The sequence below is a fragment of the Symphodus melops genome (genome assembly GCF_947650265.1).
Source record: "Symphodus melops genome assembly, chromosome: 10".
In the NCBI taxonomy this organism is placed as follows: domain Eukaryota; kingdom Metazoa; phylum Chordata; class Actinopteri; order Labriformes; family Labridae; genus Symphodus; species Symphodus melops.
In genome coordinates this window covers 12,079,156-12,100,550 of record NC_136700.1, presented here as the reverse complement: position 1 = coordinate 12,100,550, position 21,395 = coordinate 12,079,156, and the positions used below count along the sequence as shown (strand labels likewise).

The 21,395-nt window shown below is 40.1% G+C and overlaps 1 protein-coding gene across 1 annotated transcript; it reads right to left on the bottom strand.

The window, feature by feature from the left end:
• Positions 1-2,525: 2,525 nt before the first annotated feature.
• gosr1 (golgi SNAP receptor complex member 1) lies at positions 2,526-21,311 on the bottom strand. The gene is made up of 9 exons (XM_079354192.1): positions 21,201-21,311; positions 20,647-20,758; positions 18,560-18,647; positions 17,804-17,911; positions 17,570-17,661; positions 13,259-13,333; positions 5,717-5,746; positions 3,406-3,488; positions 2,526-3,139 (listed from the first exon to the last, which is right to left on the bottom strand). The coding sequence occupies exons 1-9, from the start codon at positions 21,232-21,234 to the stop codon at positions 3,015-3,017; spliced, it is 747 nt and encodes a 248-aa protein (XP_079210318.1). The 5' UTR covers positions 21,235-21,311; the 3' UTR covers positions 2,526-3,014.
• Positions 21,312-21,395: the final 84 nt, after the last annotated feature.

Sequence of the window (21,395 nt, the reverse complement as noted above, 5' to 3'; positions counted from 1 at the left end):
AAATGCATTACAGTTTTTAGTCAATCTAAATCCAAACATCAGAAAACAGCAACAGTCCAAAGATACCAGTGTTTACTACAAAAGTGTAATGGGAACATAAAACATAAATGGTTCATCCTTTCTGTCGATTACAGTGGATGCTGCTGCTCTAACATATGTCTAAAACACATTGTTTTTATCTGTGGCACTGTTGTCAGGGAGCCAGATGTGGAACCTGTAAACTCTGCTGTCTATCTTTTCATCCCTAAATATTGGCGCGTTTATTTTCCACTGTACTGTATGTGCCAGTTTTCATCTCTGTGGTGTACATTTTGCATGTCTTGAAATAAATGTTACCGTGCATGGTCCAAGTTTGGCCTTCGGATGATTAACTCTTTGTATACTGACAGGCAGAAATGATTTTAGAAGATGTACCAAGAAGACAACCGTTTACTGTGATGGGGCGAAATGAGAAGCTAGAAGTGCTCAAAGGTTATTACAGTTCTTCCAGAACAAAGTTACTGCACAGTTCTCGCTGCAGTGTCGTATTGTACTGCGCTACATTTTAAAGCGGTCGTTTTGAACATATCTGAATCCTCAACATTCAGCAGCTCCTGATCCACAACTGCATCTCAGAGGACATAAACACAATTTATCATGGCGCCCATGACTGCAGGTTATGAATGGGCCTGGACAAAAGCAGGAATTTTGATAAATGTTGCCTCCCACACCTACACAAACTGCAGACTAATGGCCTGATGCATTTCTTACAAAACTGCACCACTAAAAGATTCAAATCCTTCTTCCACCAGTGAAGGGCGGGGCCTTTTTCTGGGTTCTGTTATTTTCCAAGAAAATCACTGAACATCTTTTGAGGAAAGCAAGAGGCTGTTATGTCACCAGACAAGTACAGCCTCCGTGCACTTGCGTTTTAAATATACATGTACATGTATAACATTATTAAAATATCCATCTGATTCTAAAACAAGATTCGTCTCAAACATTTCGCCTGCTGTGAACCGACACACACCAAAGTTTGTCAGAAGTTAGTAGTCTGAACTTTCTAAGTGAGCGTCTCTGGAACTTACTTCTGCTTGGGTGGCGTTCAGTTTGAGTGGCTGAAATATTCAAGAGTCCAACACATTCAGCACCTATGCTGTCTACGGGTACACGTCTGCTCCAAATTTAGACTCCAGCACAGGATTTCCCTTCAAAAGGCAGTGAGATATTCAGGGAAGGATGGACATGCTTGTGTAATTTCGACACAAGAAAAAGGACTTTTAAAAGCTGCAGTCTAGCCAGTTTTTGTTTGCTTTTAGTGTCCTTTGCGAGACAGGCATCAAACAGAGGGAACAAGGACAGCAATCTAAATATATCCCCCTCAGTCCATTTCAGTGAGACGCTTTGATTTGTATTCAAGTCCAGTATCAGTCTGAGGCTCTGAGACACAAACACATTGTTTCTCAGATTCCTGCACCGCCGACAACAACCTACAATTTACGTTTAACGATGCAAACCCAGGCAGCAATCCTTCCCATCTCACATGAGCGATTCAGCTCCAGTCTTCAGTATCACCCGTCACTTTGTGTTCCAGGAAGATCTCAATCAAGAAGAGCTGCGTAGGCTCTGCCAGGTACACCCGGCTTGGAAAATTCAGCATGTTCGCAAACAAATCATCAAAGCAGCGTTTTTATTTGTCTTCAATAAAAACCTAGAATGCCTGTTTTTTTCATCCAATAAGCATCTTTAACATGAACCACAGAACTCTGCTTTGACGGTTATAATGCACAACTCTCTACAGTCTGAAAGGGATGGACGTCAATCCCAAGCAAAAAAAAAAAAAAACCAGAAAGTTCAGCTAGCCTTTAACTAATCATTTGTCAGTCAGCAAATAACCATCAACATGGATGTACTCGGTCCCTTAAGTGCAAAACTCAAACCCCGTCGTTAGCCGTTTTCTGTTCTACACTTATTTTTTTCGTCTGACAATTATCAGAACAGCAGATATGATTGTAAACGTGAAAGAATCCTTAATTTAATTGATGAATTCTTTGCAGAATTAAAAGCCTTTCACAGTTTGTCTTCGTCTCAAAATGTTTCTCATCGTTTCAAAGGGCCGTACCTGCTTGTTTTGTTTTTTTCCCCTCTGAGCAGAAGTCCACAACCTAAAGACACATGAAGCTTACTGGACATTACAACAGGAAAAACAATCAATTTCCACCATTAAGGGCCTGCTGGTAAGTTCAGTGTAACAAAATAACCAATAATGAAAGAGGCTTTAGTTTCATTTTGTGTGTCAATTCCGTCAAAGTTGAATGCATTATCATTCATTTAAATTGTCCGTAGTTTGAACTCAGAGAAAGACCTCATGTGTTTCTTTGTATTAAAACTACAAACAGCGTTTTTTTAAGTTACGTTGTAAAGATTATAGTTCTTTTGACGAGGCGTTGTCAGACATGCACTTCTCGCGTATGTTTTGTGACTAAAAAAAAAAAAAACACGTTTAAAGGATCCGTTTCTAGTCGTGTCACACACTCTGCTGCACATACTGATATGAATAATTTATTATTTCACATTTTACAGAATGTACTATCCATCCCACTCCATTTAAAATAGGCCCACTCAACTACAAATCCTTCCACCTGTGAAAAACAAAATGCATCACACATTCTCACAGTCTGGTCAAAACTTCCATCAGCTTCAAGTGAGTTAAATCGCAGAATTTGTTTAAAATCATGTCTTATTTGTACTTCATCTTCACTCCCACGTTTGGCTGAAGAGCACCCAACCATCAGCTTTTCCTTATAGTCCCCTCCTCTAAATACACCTTCAGTAGTTCATGTTGGTGATATTGGTTCTCGTCTATGAACTGGACCGACAGAAGTCCTTCTGCTCAGGGAGGTCTCCGGGATCCTCCAACCTCTGAGCCCAGTCTCCAGAGGGCACCACGCTACAAAAAGAGTACATCCATCCTGCTCCTTTATTATTATTATTTTTTTTTTTTCTCAATGAGAGATTCCAAGAGGTCCGATCCTTCAGTGAAAAGCGTAAAGCAGAAGGAGGATGGTGCAGACGCCGATCACTGCTCCGAGGATGAGGGAGTCTCGTCTCTTCCGCAGGTTGATTCGCTGGATGAGATTGTTGATGGTCGGGAAACGGTCTGGGAAAGTAAGGTTAAGGAAGATTCCAAAATGTTTTAGAAAGAACATTCTTGACCCAATAGTAAAGGGGATGTTTGCCTATTAGCAATGTATTGCACATTTTTCATAGTGGCAAGTGTATAAAGAAGAATATGATTCAGTTAATAATAATAAAAAAAAAAACATCTCCATTGAAGTGAAAATCTGTCCCATGATGTCTCTTAGTGTTTTGACAGCAGGTGCCCTTCTGTTTCTGCATCATGAACATTTGTGGTATAAAGGATACTGGCCAGCGTGTTGACCCTGCTCTGTATGGACTTCAGATAGCCCCTCTGGGACGTCATGTTCTCCTTGGTCGCCATTGCAATACTGAAGAGAAAGAAAGAACGAAATGAGTTCAGAAGTGAAGACTCACTGTTGAAGTCAGTCAGCGTCAGTCCACCATGAATCAGATATTCATTTCCAGATCAGAGGTGTGTTTGAGAGGAAGCAGTACTGCAAGTGTCAAAACTTAAAAAAAAGGACAACCGATCATATATATATATATATTATATATATATATATATATATATATATACACACACATATACTCTTCAATCTTCCATTCAAAGGTTGACGTTTTACACAGAAGGAAACTATAGGTTGTCTGTGACACATGATGTCCTAAAGATGAACAAACTCATGTGAAATGATCATAAACGAGTATTGAGAGGTTGTGAGAGCACCTGTACGCAGCACAGAATGACATGACGCTGGTTTGACACAGACGTCATCCCATGCAGTTCTCCTGCGGCATGTGTGAGAGTCGACTAAAACTTAAAGAAGGGGAGCATCGCTGTGACGATCGCAAAGGTTTCAGGATCTGCGTTGGATTTCGGGTTGAATCTTTCACACACAATAATAAGCAACAGCTAGGGATCCCTTTCACTGTGTGTGTGTGTGTGTGCGTTCATGTGTGTGTGTGTGTGTGTGCGTGCGTGTGTGTGTGTGCGACCTGAAAGTCTGCAGTCTTGGCTTGGAGAAGTGTTTTCAGGTTCATGTTCTCCTCAGTCAGGAAGAAAGTGACTGCTGACTCCAGCTGTTTGTAAACTTTCATCTCAATGTTAACCAGCTCATGAGAACAAAGGGACAGAGATTCTCTGAACACTGTGATCACAGTTACCAAATATAACCTGAGGGACGTCTCAAATCATGACGCCTTTCAAGTGACTTCAATTCCTAATCTACAAAATCTATATCGACAATTTGGAAAATATCTTGTTACATGAACACAGCAGTGTACAATAAAAAGTGTGTAAAAAAAAATATTTTAACTGAACAGATGCTCAAACAAATCCAGTTAAAGAAGAAAAAAAAAAAAAGCCAGATCATTTTCAAGCCAAACTCCTGTAAATGGAGGTTACAAGATGCAGAGACAAAAAAAAAAGGAAAAGAAAGAAGATGAGCGCAGAGGACGGTGGGTAAAAAATACAAAATATTAAAAAAAAAACAAAAAAAAAAAAAAAACATTACTGCATTAAAAAATACAGTGGGTACAGAAAGTTTTCAGACCCCTTCAAATTTTTCACTCTTGTTTTATTCGATAAAATCCAAAAAGTTGATTTTATTTCCAACCTGACTGGAACTGGAGAGGATCTGCGAGGAAGAATCCAGGTGTGAACGTGACGCATCATTCCCAAGAAGACTCATGGCTGTACTGGCTCAAAAGGGTGCTGAATACTCAATACTGGGCAAAGGGTCCGAATACTTATGACCATGTGACAGTTCAGTTTTTCTTTTTTAATAAATTTGCAAAAATGTCTACATTTTTTTATTTTTCTGTCAAAATGGGGCACTGAGTGTACATCAATGACTGTTTTTTAATTTAACAAATGGCTGCAATGAAGCAAAGAGTGAAACATTTAAAAGGGGTCTAAATACTTTCCTGAAATACTTTCTTTAACCCCTTTATTTAATTAATGTAAACTGGCTCATAGCTGTTCTTTTTTTCTTTTTGCTATTTGATGCCGTTTATATCCCGTTTTACTGTTTTTTGGAACGATTGTAAAAACCAAATTTCCCCCATTAGGGGATCAATAAAGTTTATCCATATCCTTATCCTTCAGTACCCACTGTGTGTGTATATATATATATATATATATATATATATATATATATATATATATATATATATATTTATCCGTCGTTTATACCTGAATGTAAGAAAGGAGTGGTGAGAAATAGATGAAACCAGTAAATCAGTGCAGAGGGAGGCGGATCTCTGAGAACGAGAGTTACCAAAGTGACAGAGTCATTAATTTAAGTATGTAAGATACTGTATGAGCTGCAGAACTCTCCCTTCTGAGGCTCTGATGAGCATCAAAGTCGCCCAGTCAGTGAATACACAAGGAGCCAAATAATTGACAAGTTCATTAGTTAAAAGAAGGAAAAAAAAAAAGAAAAAAAGAAAAAGGTGTGATGTCCTTACATGGTCAGTGTTCATTCCTGCACTCATATTGATGGTGTTGAGTCAGGAGAGCAGCGATAGATAACACAAAAGAAAAGGGGGGAGGGGGCTATCACATAGCGTATGTATATGTGGATCTATATAATCTCACCTTATTGTGTCATCCATCAGTCTGTCCGAACTATAGACAAGGAGAAGGGGGAGAAACAAGAGGTTAGTTATCGACATGATGCGCTGCAGTGGTTCGAAAACACGACCGAGGGGTGCCAACACAAAAACATTCATACAGTAACCAGCCTGACAAAACACAGCTTTGTGTCATTTAAATATTCAAACACAACATGCTGGGATCTAATGGCTACAGTTAGGTCATTTGATCAGTTCCACGTGTTCTCTGGGATGATTCGCACAGAACAGGACGTCCAGACTTTGTAACCAAGGAAGGATTCTACAGAAGAGATCTCCTCGCTTCATTCTCTAAAGAGCTTCGCTCAGTGTCAAATGCTCCTTTTTGCTCTGCAGAGACGATGAGAAGGTGCGTACAAACAATCACACAAACCTCGGGTGCTTTCGCTGTCAGTCTCTGGTTGCTCATTAACAACAATGCTGTCAGATGTTTATTTCATAATTGGAATCAATTTGGATAATGGTCCAGAGAATTAAAGGATACCAAGCAAACGAATCAACAGGGGATTGTGTTTCAGAGCTCAACATTCAGTTCGACAGCCTCCTCCTTGTTGGGCTCAGTATGTGGTGTCTTTGAAGCTCTTTCCCAATCTAAAGAGTCTATCCAAAGTAACAGGAGAGGAAAGATCCTTTATAGCTTCCTTCTTGAATTTGATCAGCCTCATTTCCAGCCTTTACCCCTTTTTAAACATCTCAATTTAGACCTAACGTTCAGGCTTGGAGCTGAATAACAGTGTAATTCTTATATGCCTGTTTTTGTTTTTGTTTTGTTTTTTACTGTGATGACAGCTTCTAATTAGCAAGTCAGTTTTCTAACTCCATGGCAGAACTTTACTACAATCCACAAAGGAGTCAACTATAACAGCTTCAGTCTAAATGTGCCACCTTATATGATGAATACTTTTCAGTTGAGACTAAAATGTTCAAACTAAAGCCAGAACCGACTACTGTTATGAATTGACGCTATATAAATAAAGATTGATTGATTGATAGAACAGAAATAAAACCACATATTTGAAATATATGGTAAAGCAGTGCAGGTGAACAATATCCAAGAAGAAAAAAAAAACAGACCTTTATCCCTGCTGACATTTGGATTTGTAATAACAGATCATTTCCAGATACTCTGTCAGAGTTGGCTTAACCTTGGGTATCATGATGCTTTTTTTATTGTAATATAAATATTCACATGTACAAACAAGTGTTTGTAGGACTCCTCAGAATCATTGGAGCCATATTTAGTTTTAGTTTCATGGAGGGGTAAAACCAACCACAAGACTCTGCATGTGCATGTTGGCAATGTGTGCCGAGTCAACAGTTTGCTTTCCACGAAACAGATGCTCGGCCACCCTCGAAGGAGTTTCAAATGTGCAGTTGATAAAGTGATAAATCAAAAGGAATAACTTCTAATCACAAAAGAAAGCACATTTGTTTGATACTGAGGCGGAGCAGCTAAGTGTCCAACAAACAGAACATTATATTATTCTTACATCGACAAGATGATCTATACGTGATCTATAGGTTCTACGTGATTTGATTCTGGGACACAAAGAACGAAGCATTATGGACCAAGTGATCGACCCTTTTCTGGGTTATGAACTAATATTGAACTAATTACGCTCACACTGGTCCTGCCAATGACCTGTAATCTGAGGGTACTTCACTCTGCTGGTGGACCAAAAAGACATGAATATAGCCAATAGAATGGAAGGCTGTTATTGTTAAATAACTTAATCATTCCTGGATCTCAACCTGATTTGTCAGAGGAACTTTCCTCCTGATAAATACTCATAATCATCCCACTTTTTAAAACTACATAACACGTCATTGGAATCTTAAACCATCGCTAATGTGTTGCGAATAATGAGAGCAGACACTTGGTGGACATTTACACAGTCACCGTGTGGACCAGACTTCTTGGACCATAGCTCAGCAAACGAGCAGCAGTCAGTTATCGGGCAGTGCTCTGTGATGATGTATTTGTCTTCCTCATGCTCACACAAAATGATTTACATGATTTAAACCTGGGTTTATGAAATGGTATTTCAAGTAGCACAAAATTCCCCTTTGGGGTCTGGCAGGCGAGTTTGGCACAAATTGATTTTTGAAGCTGGAGGGTGCAGCAGAGACAGAGAGGAATGGGTTGTCGTGATGCAAAGCGCAGTGGATCGTGCAGTTTATTGGAAAAAATGCTGCAGACTCTTTCCTTATTGAGTCATTCTGAAAATCCCAGGAGCTGTAATGTTTCTTGTTTGACTTTTACATCACACAGATGCCGTACATGTAGGAAAGGAAAATTAAGGTAGGAGGTGGTGGTACTGAAACCTGACAGCTAAATGACACCGACCTTAAAATGATCTAAACCAACACGGCGGATAAATGACTGACAGAAAAAAAATTAACCTTACTGCCTGTCGCCGATGGCCTGCACTCCTCTAAATCATGAGCTGAAGAGTAAAAAAAGGGAGAGCGGCGGTGTTCTGAAGTGAGCCTTGATTCCTGGGATTTCTATATGCATGCTATGCGATGAGCAAAAAAGATTTATGCTTTGCACCATCCGTCATCAAAACACAGCGGTAGTGGTGAGGTTGAGTGTGCCATCACATGCATGTGTGTGTGTGTGTGTGTGTGTGTGTGTATATATATATATATATAGATATAGATATAGATATAGATATAGATATATATGGCCTTCTGTGGTTTCAGATCTTGAGTGCCTGCCTTCCATTTTCCCAGCTCACTGGTGTTTTGCTGCAGTCATTAAATCGCTCGTTAGCTTAAAGCTAATTGCCTTCCCCGGTGTGATGAATCAACCAGCCCTGCCCGCATGCTCTCTCGCTCTCTCTTGATTCACGGGCGTAAACACAGAAACATCTGTGTTTAAAACTAACTAAGAAGGTCAAAACGATCCCTGCATAAGCAGAGCTGAGCACACAGCACCTTAGCTTAAAGCACAACAAAGACGCATTTCTTGCTTGAAGATTCATCAACTTTGGACCCGTTTAAGTGGAATTCTGAAAGAAAGCATCCTTTCGAGAGCAGTGCTCTGCCAGGTTGGCTTCAGATCAAGATGAGGAAACAGAATCAGCCAGGTGAACTGATACGTTAATTACTTTGCTGAGGAAACAGTCTTGGTAATCTTGGCAGCGCTTACAGAACTGCAGCAGCAAAAGCGGAACAGTGGTCACAAATCAAAGCTACAGCGCTGATTCAGAACGCTACATACCCAACACACCTCATACAATGCAAAAATCAATGAGATGATATTTGTTACATCGACCTCCATGAGCGATTTAAATAAAACCTAGTCAAATATAAAAGGCTCTAAGGGATGATAAAATGAACAAACCAGGGATCTTGAATTATCTAATAAAGATTGTTGACAAAAACAACTTAAGTTGTGTCGTGTAGCTGATTGGACTATAGCCTGTAACAGAACAACTCAACGGTCAAAACTGAATTGCGGAACTTAACTGGAAACATCCGGTGAGAGAAAGAGAGAGCACAAGCACTTCGCTCAGAACCCTCCGCCTGATTACATTAGCGGCGCAGGAAACCGGAGTCTCAGATAGAAAAATCTTAAGGGAGGATAAAAGGCAGGCTCAAAGCAGGAGCCTCCAACCAGGGCTGAGGAGAGTTAAAGATCAACGCATGAACCAAAAAAAACACTATGGTGTTAAAAAGCGTTACCTTGCTGAACAGTTGGAAATCCAGTCTCAAATTACCTTTTTATTACTATATATGATTTTTTTTGTTTTTTTGTTATAAATAATCCTTTGTAGACAGTGATGGAAAGTCAAGAAGAAGGCGAAAGATTTCCATATGCCCTCACAGTTGGAAATAAAGGTCATAATTATATTCCCCATAACTATCTGGTGACCGTCTGTTCTGATGGGAACTTTTCTGCTTAATATAAGCTTCTTAAAGAAAAAAGGACACCTCGCTTCAGGAGCTGGGAATCGAACCCTCAACTTTCCTGAAAACAGGTGATGACTCTCCCAACTGGGAGAAAGTTGTGTATGAATGCAGTCAATCCCAAGAAAACTGAACTAGAACTTTCAAAACCCATCTTCTCCTTCCTTTCAGTTGTTAACCCTCCCTTATTGAATGTAACCCAGAAAAGTGCCCAACTCGAAAGAGAAACGTCAAAAATGGCCACGACAGTATCTGGATGGTTTTTTAAACTATGCGTTATCATCAGGCAATACAAGTGTCAATGGGAGCTTTAAAATGGCCTTGCCTTGAACGGACACCATGGCTGTGTGGGAGAAAGAACATATCTGTTGGACAGGAAGTCTTTCTTGGAGTGACCACTCCCATTAGAGCTTTTCCAACATGAACCCTTAATGGACCTTTCCCCTCCCTCCCCTCTGGTTTATTCATGAACACGCCTTTGTTGCACAGAGAGAGAGAGAGAGAGAGATGGAAAATCTCATGTAAAAATAAAGGAGGATGCATGGAGGAAGGCACACGAGATAAGTTCAACTCTTTGCTCTTATCGTTTAACAGCATCAAGTTACAGTTAAATACTGCTTACTATCAAAATAACATCTATTCTGCCAGATGTGATTAGCTGCTGCTTTCCACCTCGTACGTTGATCAGTATAAATGCAGGAGTAACAGTTTAGTGTCTAAATAGTATTGGAAAAGCCCATTTGTGACCCTAGTTCGATTTTCAGAATTTGCTGTTGGACTCAACTCCAAAGCTTCTTTTCATTGTTGATCTGTTCATTACTGCTTGCAAAATAAAATGCAGCTCTTGTCATTTTTTCCCCCACTGTACTTTCTGTGGTTGTTGAGATCGAGAACAGGCCGCAGTGACAAGCTGAAAACTATCATGAACTCTTAATTCATAACAAAAAAAAAGAAAAAAAAAAAAGAAGTGCGTCTCAGAGAGCGGGAGCCGCCCTCCCTTCTCAACACTGCTGTCAACATGAATCAGTGTCCTGAAGCTTCTCTAAGAGTTACTTTCATTGAACAAGGACTAGTGCAATGACAGCTTTTCAAAAGTAACCTGTAGGTACTGGGCAGGTGTGACAGATGTGGAACAACACAAAGACTCAAGATGATAGCTTCAATATAAGCCTTCTCAGTTGCTCTCATTGTGTTTCTGTTAAGAATGAATGTTGCCTTACAAGACAAGACGGACAGTGTACAACTTCATACCAATACACATGAAATCATCTCCCCATAACACTGAACAGACTGAAAACGTTAACCAAAGGGAAAGTGGTTTTATCACAAGCTGAGCTGCAAAGTTAAACAGCTCTCTAGAACTTCACCCAAAATGCATTTTAACATGACAATATTTCACATTAACAAATGAAAACGAGATGATGAGCATTTTAACCCAAATCTCTCCCTCTTCATTAAGTCTTCCCCGCTCCTCCTTCAGTACAACCTCAGATGATTGCTTTACCCACATTGCAACCCCTTTCTTCTTCGGGCTCTTTTATTGTTTTATGGCTCTAATAGGATCAATCAACCGCAACCTGATCCTCATCTCCAATCTCCTCTTTCCCCTCCATTCCCATCTTTGTCGATGGCCTAGGAAAGCCCTTTAATATGGGTCGTGGTTTTATTGGATAATTCCATTATGCTGATCAATTTGATTGGCACGAGATCGAGTTTCGGTGCTGAGAAAAGCAAGAGGCTGCAGCGAGCCGAAGAAGGCTCTGAATAATGCGCCAATCCTGTTCTTAACTCACATTTCTTAGATTCTTTTGTCATTAGTTTCGCGATTGGACCGTTTTTATAAATGATAAAATATAATATAATTTATTGTAGGATTTCTAAAAAACTATTTCACTGTTCCTTGTTGATGCCGAGATATTGTAAAAAGGCACAATGCAGATAAAAGTGGCCACATGTTGGTCTCTGCTTTTAGAAATCTACTAGCTACTTTAAGCTAGCTTCTCCTTGTAGCGTAACATTGACCATCACGAAGCAACTTTAAATGACTGAATATTCTCTGCAGCTTCGTTAGTTCATTGACTTTAGAGGTGTAGCCGTGTTAGCACTCTGCACCTCCATCACTCTCCGTGAAAACCTCTTTCCTCTGAGTCCTGACCCTTCACTCAGAGAACCTGTCCACGCTGTACCTGTTCTCTGTTACTCACAGTGTTATCCACCAGCATGTCTGCAATACATTTGAATCAGTATTCATGTAATGTTACAATAGGCCTTGGACCAAACTGGGTTCATGATTGTAACTGAGCAAAATACAGAATAAGAAAGAATCAGGTAGAACTGATTGCTTCATCAGAGTGACATAAGAAGAACCATTAGGAGTTTAACAGAGAACCTTCTTGTGACCGGTTAAGAGTTAAAGGACATTCCTCTACTTTCAGTAAATGAAAAGATTTGAAAGATGATTAGCATGATACTACCCATTAAGGAATCGCCACAACAAATCAAATTTAACTTTCATTAACTCTTATGAGGTTGTATCCACACATGAATAATAATGCAAACTACCAAAAAAAAAAAAAAAAAAAAAAAAAAAAAAGATAAAAATTGGGTAAATGAATGTTCCCTTCAAGTGCACTCACACTGCATGTAAAAAAAAAAAGACAATCTCAGAATTAACACAAACTGCTATGGCTTTGTGAAATTTGTGCTGTGCATCCTGTAAACGAGTCAGTCTTTTCATTTCGGAAGTTGACTGACAAACATTCACCGTGCCATGATGGAGGAAAAAATAGCCCGTTCAAAATGAATAAAGAGGTCTTTCACAGGGAATAACTGAGGAATCATTCCTTTGAGTAACTGATAGAGGAAAATAAAAGAGAACGACTGTGTTTGCCGTGTTAAAAGCTTGATTTGGATCCTTTGGTTTTTTTTATAGCATGTGTCCTGCTGAAATCCATTTTACCGTCCACACAGGGTATCTCTCACACACACACACACACACACACACACACACACAGTCAGGTACACACAAACTTTACAGGTTCCTGCTGTGTTGTTTGAGTGTCAGCCAAGTGATAGTGGGACACTAATGAGGTTTCTGGCAGAATATGCTTTGACCTACTGTGTCATGATGAAAAGTCTGCTTTACTTTTCACAGCTCAAAGTTACTAAGTGATGGTGTTTCAGCAGAATACTTGTGTAAAGAATTGGCTTATTTGGAATCATGGGGCAAGACAGTCAAGTCTGATGTCCTTCGCTTGAATTGGCCAAGAAAGCACTATGAAGTGGCCTCCATTTTTCTCTCTCATGAATTCAACTACAAACTCAGGACTGACTGATGGAAACAGATGTCGAAGCTACTACAGAGTAACAAGATATATACAGACAGAAAGTGCTAACTAGTGCCAGAAGAAGCATCTGGAAGCAAGGTAAGCTCCTCCAACCCACCATCAAAACACCTTATGTTGTTCCAGCTATGATGTGCGGAAAGTATGTTGTAATCGGAGTATCTGCTGGGATTTATAGACAAAAGCTTTCGAGTAAATATCTTTGAAGACTTCAAATCTTTGGTGCCAAAGTTGTGACTCGAACTTACTTTCTCAGGTGGTCATGTTCCTTTAGAAACAGCTCTGTTCTTCTGTTGTTGACCCCGGAGCCACTCTTGTATGTCCTGAAAAGGGGAAACAAATTAAATAATCTTATCAATATGATCAACCCACATAACATTTAAAGAGGACATATTATACCTTTTTTTCCCCACCTTTTCAAACAGTCCTCTGTGCTCTAAATGAAACGTCTGTGCTGCGTTTTGGTCCAAATATAACATGAATCAAGCAGCAGAGGAGGTTTGTGACCCTGTAGAAACCAGCTTTCTCAGAACGCTCCGTTTTGGTGCGCGTCTCTTTAAATACAATGAGCCCCGCTGGTTTCCCAATAGACATAACTGAGCAAAAGTTTTGGTCTAGGCTGGAGGTGGAGTCCATGGGTGGAAATACCAGAATCCAACTTGTGATGTCACAAACTGAGAAAATTTGAAATGGAACCTTATTGTCTGTGTCGTAACCTTAAACAGACCACAAACAAATGACTGGATGGATTTATTTCAAATTTTGTGGGTGTATAGAAACTCAGGTTACCCAAATGATCAAAAACACTGTCATTTTGTCACTATTTTAAAGGGGACGTACCGTATTATGAAAAATCCACTTTCACAACCTCTGCGTTCAGGAAATGATAAAGTTACCCAGTCATCCAGAACATAAAGATGTGCAAACTTTTCAACTGTATCTTAGGAAACCCTTCAAATCAAGTCTATAGATTCGCTCACAACAAACTGACAGTTCACCAATCTTCAGGATGAACATTTGCTGTGGCTATAAGAGTCTATCACTAATGACTGTCTTCATTTCAGAACACAGGACATGAGGATGGGTTGGTCAGAGACGAAATATTGGAATGGTCATTGAAGCACCATCAATCTCTTCCCCTCCTCACCTGTTGGGATTTTGCTTAAGCAAGCTCTTTGAAATCCCACTCAAGGGACCTATTGGCATGGTTAACTTAATCACACCAATGGCAGACACTTTGCATAACCTGTTATCTCACAAGTTCATTCAGTCAATCTTTTTTTTTCGATGTGATTTCTTTCATATCTGATCCATAGATAAGAGCAGTGATAATAATTCAGTGTAGGCATATTTTATCTACTTTCCATTGGCGCCAATACAAAAGCTTCTCCCATACGTGCTTTAGAATAATGGCCATCTTGTGGTTTACCACTGGGAAGCTTCTAATGCGAAGCAAGCAGCAGGAAATCTTCAGTTTACATTAGCAGTAACTTAACACAGGAAATATGCACCAGCATGGTGGTAGTGGGGAAAGATCAAAATACAGATTCCTATCAATTGGTTGAAAGCAGGACGATAAGAGCGTTCAGTTTTGCTGCTCCCTTTGCTTGGAACTTTCTCCGGAACGACTTGAAAATGACAGCACTCAAAACGTGAGACAATTAAACAGAGCCTGTGCTCCTGAATTGCAATCCATCGCTCACGACTCTGCACTCTATCTGCAAACTCGTTTGCACATTGGAATTGCCATTTCCTTAAATGATTGCTTGTAAACTGTTTGTTAATCATGTACTATTTGTTTTGACGTGTGATGCTGCCCTCTTGGCCAGGTCATCCTTTTAAAAAGATCTGGATCTTAATAAGTTAATTACCTGGTTAAAATAAAATACGTGGAACAAGAATAGTGTTGCATTATTTTTTGGTCACAGCGAGGAGGAGCAGAGGTGGTAATCCAGCTTGGTGATCCAACTTAAAAAACACCAGACTGGGCTGTGGAAAAGGTCCAACTCTACTCTCAAGGGTTGGAGTATACAACAGTTTATAGAATTGCTACTCTAACACTACTTTTATCCGTATTTATGTCAGAGACCACTGCTTCCATTCACACACTACAACCAATGTTTTTAAGCAATCTCAGCAATCTGGTAGCAAAGCAGTCTAAGACAACGATGGGTCGGCTGTTATACCGCTTAAAGGGTGAAAATATAACACCCATTTTCTTTCGCTTGATGCTACGCCAGCCATTAGCATCCTGTAACAGCTGCCTCCTAGTGCTCTCCTGGGATTCTGGTCATTTCACACAGCCCAAGTCTTTGTTTGGGTGACAACAAGAAAAACAGCAGGGGGGGGGGGGGTGTAGGAGAATGCACACTCACAAAAATCTAACCCATCCAGGCTAACCGGGATCAAGTCCAAGAAGAAATCTGCCTGCTTCTTTCCTATGTCGCTGAATGGAAATACTATATTCAGTGCACACGCCTAAGTGTCATGAGCATGCGGGACGTACCACCAGCAGTACTGATGCACATGTGGGGCAACAATCGACTGTGCTGACAGCCAGCTTCATAACTCCAGCAAGGCTTTTTAAAAGGGCACCAATGTAAATCACAGGCTGGCTGTCATTTTTGTTGCTGACATTTAGAATCAAACAGGAAGGGGGGGGGGGGCTCTACTCTACTATTATTATGAATGCAGCAGTGTGTGTGTGTGTGTGTGTGTGTGTGTGTGTGTGTGTGTGTGTGTGTGTTTTGCTGACCAAGTGAAAGATATTGATACAGTGTTTGATAGGATGTCATTTTCCTAATTTAGATGCTGGTACAAATGAGACAGTGTGCACTATTTCTTTTAATCAGTATGGATTGTGTGTGTGTGTGTGTGTGTGTGTGTGTGTGTGTGTGTGTGTGTGTGTGTGTGTGTGTGTGTGTGTGATAAACAGCAGTGATACACATGAAAACATACAGTGAACAGCCCCAGGATTACACCATACTGAAGATCTCTACTGCCCTCTAGGTGACAACACTGTTTAAAGGTTTAAATGCTGCAAAAATGCCCATCACTAAATCAGGAACATGAAATGCTCTACATTTAGCAAAGCCTTAAAAAAAAAGAAAAAAAAAAAAAAAAAGAAGAGGTGCTGTAGCTAGGCTCCAGGCAGTTTCAGTTGCTTTACAATATTTCATTAAGTCCTTTGTTATAAAGCCCCAATGGCAAATACCAATGAGGAAGGTCAGAGGTGAACTGCTCAAAAGAAATAGTTTCATGTAGAGAGTGACCCCAGGTCTAAGTGAAAGCAGCGGCAGTGTTTGTGTGACTTTGTCTACCTGTTAGCTCAGATGGTTCCCTCATTAGACGCCCTGGGCACATTAGTCATCGTTAGGCTGAACACCAGGTCAACAACTTAGGCTCATTTAGATGCATTACTTTCATCAAGCACTGCGCCCGTTAGTGGGGTCAGTGGCACTACTTAGCACTGTGATTTAATGAGAAGATGGAGTGAACTGTAGCATGTAGCGCCGACCTCACACAAGGTTGTTCAAATTAAAAATGGCCTGTTTGGAGCATTAAATAGCAAATAAGCCTCGGACTGTAATGGCCTAAAGGTGCATTGATCGAACTAGTTTTAGAATGAATTCACTCGAGGAACAAACCATCTCAAGTTTTTTTGTTTTTGTAATTTGCGTATAACAGAATTCCTTTTAGGAACGAAAGTAAACAATCTAAACATCAGTTATTATTAACAATGAAAACTCATATTCCCTATACGACAAGTTGAATTAGCTTTTCTGTATGATGTTCGACTGCTTTTCTAGTTAGCACCAAGAGGAGCTTTAAAATTAACATCTGATGTTGACAAAGTTATGATATAAAGTGACTGTAAGACCAACGGAGCGTCCATGAAGCACCTGCAGACTATCCGTGTATTAGTTTGATGGAGGGGGATCAATAGGAATCCTGCAGAGCACACTGTATGTTCACTGCTGCGTCTTACAGATCAATAAGCCATTACAAAAAAAAAAAAAACCCAGACAAGAGTCATGGTCTGGGGGAGCCTCCATCTCATTTCAATACACTCAGTCACGACTGAGCCAATCTGCGGAGAGGACACACTTTCTCAATGCAAGGCCAAATGGGCAATGAATTATCTCTGGTTTAATAGCAAACATTTTTCAAGAGCGTGCCAGCTGGAAGTCAAGGTTCAACTCTCCTTCTGAGGAGCAAGGGCTGCGATATGGAAGCACCGTGATTAATGTCACAGCCAAGATTAAGCACAAGCAATGCATCACATGAATGATATTGTTTGTTTTTTGTATGCAGCACCACGTACACCTTTCCCATGACACACTCTGACTGTGCGCTGGCTCGACTGAATTTCCCCCTGGGATTCATAAAAGTTTCTCCGATTCTGCCAACACATTAACTGCGCCTTTGCAAGTCAATACATTCAATAAGCTATCGACACTTCTGTCCAAGAGAATTGAAAATTTAGACCAATTTCGAGGAGCAAATGCATGTGCTGGTACACTGGCTGCAATCATAAAGTGTTCCCACTTTATACTCACTCAATGTCTTTCCTGACAGACCCGAGCAGGTCTTCTCTTTCCCGGATGGCCAAGAAGTTGCCTTTGGTTTTGTGGAATTCGTGCGTGTAATCCTGCATAGAAAGAAAGAAGAGAAGACAATTAAAAAAGGGGGAACATGAGGAAAAACTGTAAATATATATATATATATATATATATATATATATATATATATATGAAAGAGTGTAGAACCTAAATAAGATTAATAAGGCAAACCTGTAGGATGTCTCTGTGTCTCTGGAGCGTGTGCATAAGTGCAGCGTTGATAGAAGTCGTTCCCGGGGCGTTGGTATACTCCGCCATCTTGTCATTAACTCCAGTCAGCTGGAAGAGAGTTGGACAATGAGTGAATGATGGACAGAAAAGGACGGATCCCTTGGACGTGGTGCTCAAGTAAATTCAAGATTTACAATGCAGCGCACCTTTGTTATGAATGCATTGTGCCCTTTGTGATGAAAAAAATTAATAATAATAATGTTTATGCGTCGCTATTATTGTGTGCATTTTATAGTGTTGTATGTATTGCATTCTAGATTTGAGGTTATCCAAGTAAATTCAGGATAAACCGAGTTTTCAGTACTACAAAGGTGGCTCACCTCATATCAAGGGTAGATCACCATGGTAACTTATGCTGATCACCGAAACCTGTTCTGGAGCAGCTTCTGTTCAGTATGAGAGATCAATCTGTACGAAACTCAGCCTGCTGAACAATCGGATGTCTTTATCCTGGAGCTCTTTGTTTTGGTACTTATTGCTTTGAATTGTATTTTCTTATTAGTTTTTTTAATGGGTGTGCATGGTTGTAAAGCATCAGTGAGGCCAGATAACCAAAAGATACCCTGGGTATGTTGAACTTGCTTTGTACTGCAGGTGGAAACAGTCACCTCTGGTATCTTGAAATAAACCAGCACTGCAGTTTTCTAAAGTCTTTCTGCTTTCTCCAGAGCCACTCGCCCATGACCATTCACTCACTTTGGCCAGAAGCTGTTCAATCTCCACCGACATGGTGTCAAACATCCTGTCCTGGGTGGAGTTGTTTAGCAAGGGGGTGGTGTCTGACCTTCATGAGGAAAATAAGGAACAAAGAGCAATTAGAAAGATGACCAACTCAAAGCATTTTGTTTGTAAATTCTTTTCTTTTTAAAAAAATGTGTTATGTACTCTACAACATATAGTACATTCACTAAGATGTCACAAGTTTCCCCGCGTGGAGCATCAAACCAGCACAACTTTACTACTACTGCAATGTTTTCATTGTTGCCATTACAATAAATGTGTGCTATATCTCAAAGCTATATCCCTAGAGTTCACATAGATCACGAAGTGATTACCAAAAGAAAACTTTTTTTTTTTTTTTTTTTTTTTTTTTTTTTTTTTTTTTTTTTAAAGAATAAGACCTCCAGAGTGAGTTCTCCTTCAAGGAAGGAAATATCTCCTTTAGATTTTGTAGCTGTTGAACAACACCTGGGTAGCCGGTAGAGCTTCAATGCATTGTTCGTAACACTTTCCTGTTTCCTCTTTCCCAGGCCACAACAAATCAGGCCACTTGGTGGTTTCCCAACGCAGAGTCATCTTAAAATTGCTTGTTTCATATGATTTATTAATCCAAAGTCCAACGACGTTCTGTTTACTTTCGTATAGAACACAGAAAGGTATCTTGTCAAAGCAATGTCTGATTAAATTGTAAAGGTTTCATGATCACTGTAGCTCTAAAATAACTACTTCAACCATCACACCTAAGTTACGACACATCCCACTAAGACCACAGTCCTTTTACACACATGTACCCATCCAGGAACATAGACAAAAAAGGGGCTTGACCCCCTGCTGATTAAAGGATGTAACTTAACCATTAAAGTCTTAAATTAATCAAATGAACCAGTGTCAAATACAAAATTCATGTTTTGCTTTTTGAAAGTGTAGCTACAATGTACACTGCCGTCATTGCAGCATGTGTTTTTAAATAAAACTAAGTTGTTACCACATAGTAATAGTTACTTGACCATGCGTTGTCTATTTCCCTATTATTATTTAAGTAATTCAACCTTCAATAAGGTGTTGTGAGATTAATATTGTGGTGATGTGATAAGAGAGGAGGGTCATCTTTGCCAGCTGTATTTACCCGAGTTTTCTGCAGATGAGATGTAAGAGGTGTACAGGTGTGTGTTAGGATGGTAAACATGTTAGGAGAAGTTACTGAAGCTACAATATTTGTAGTGGCCAAGTCTAAACTTGAAGCCACTGAGAGGTTGTGTTGGCAGGCTAATATATGACACACTCACCTTAGTAAATGCTGACTTTAACTTTAAAATTTTTCACCATTACAGCAACAGTTCCAACTTGACATCATGTGGTCTCACATTGCAGTAAAAAAAACTTTGTTGTGCTGGAACACCAAAAGTGTAGTGGTCAAAGCACACATCCCATGTCAAGAGGCAATCGTCCTCAGAGCAAGTGCCCCGGGTTTGAATCCAACCTGTGGCTCCTTTCCTCATTGTTATTCGCCACACGCTTTCCCAAATTTCTGGTTACCAACTGTACCATCTCTACCTTAAAGGCCCCCCCAAAAATAAAAAAACAAGTTCTCCTCCTTGTGTTTTAGGAGAGGGTTTATGTCTGTATTAGCAGTGAACCATATAAACTGAGGGAAAAAAAGACTCTACAGATTGTTTTCTCCAGAAACTGTTCTTATACACCATTTGTATTTTTAAGATGTAACTTTAATGTATTGTCTCCTCTCAGTCATGGCTTTGTTTTAATACATGTAATGTTCCTGTTCCATTAACAGTGTCACCACAATAGATGAGCCTCTGCCACTATTAAAGAGGACAGTCTCTTTTTCAACTTTTCAAACAGTCCCCTGTGGTCTAAATGAAACATCTGTGCTATGGTCTAAATATAATGTTACCTGTACAGTAGAAGTTCCAAGTGGTATGACCAATCGTGAAGTATCTGTGCAGCTTTTTTCCCCAGTCAGGCTATCTTTCTTACTTCTCAATAACCTTAGTATCATTGAATGACTGTATACAGTGGAGCCGTGACAGAAAGTGCAATCTTACGTGTCTCCTCGACGTCCATCCCTCGAGCTGCTGTAGCTCGTGCACAGCTTACTGAAAGAGACCAACTTCAAGTCCAGTTCATTCTCCAACTGTCTGGCCTGCTTTCGCAGATCTGTGACACACACACACACACACCTACTGTACATGACACTTGACATATATAGCTGCAGCTTTTTGTAAAGCAGAAGCAATGGCTACAGATGAACCCTTGACAACCTGGACGAGCTAACTTACTCAACAGAAAACGTGGTGTATTAACTATAACGGTGTTAACTAATGACCATCTAATGATTTTGACATCTGGCAAAATGGACATGTGTTGCAGAAAGTGCGACACAGATTTAAAAGCTTAGGGAGTAACGTTGACTTGCATTACGATATATTAGCAAGCTAGTGGGGAGCTAGTCCTTGTAAAGACCCGAAAGAAACGAGTTTTAAACATGGGTGTATGAGCCGAATACGACGGACGCACTGCCCAATGAAATGTCAAAACATGGACATTGTTCACTAATGTTACGGAAGACTGTTTGTCGGGTCAAATGTTGCTCCCTTACCTTCCCAGTAATTGCTGCTTCCTATTCCTGCCATCTTTGTTATTCTGCGACGTCACCGAGTTCCGGGTGCGTCACATGTCCGCGTGGCTGCCTACGAGCCGAAATCATTTTCAGAGTTTTTGTAGCCCTCCGCCTTTCAGGTCGTGATCCGGTATCCGGTAAAAATAGGCCTGTGTGTATCTGCTCCGGAGGGCT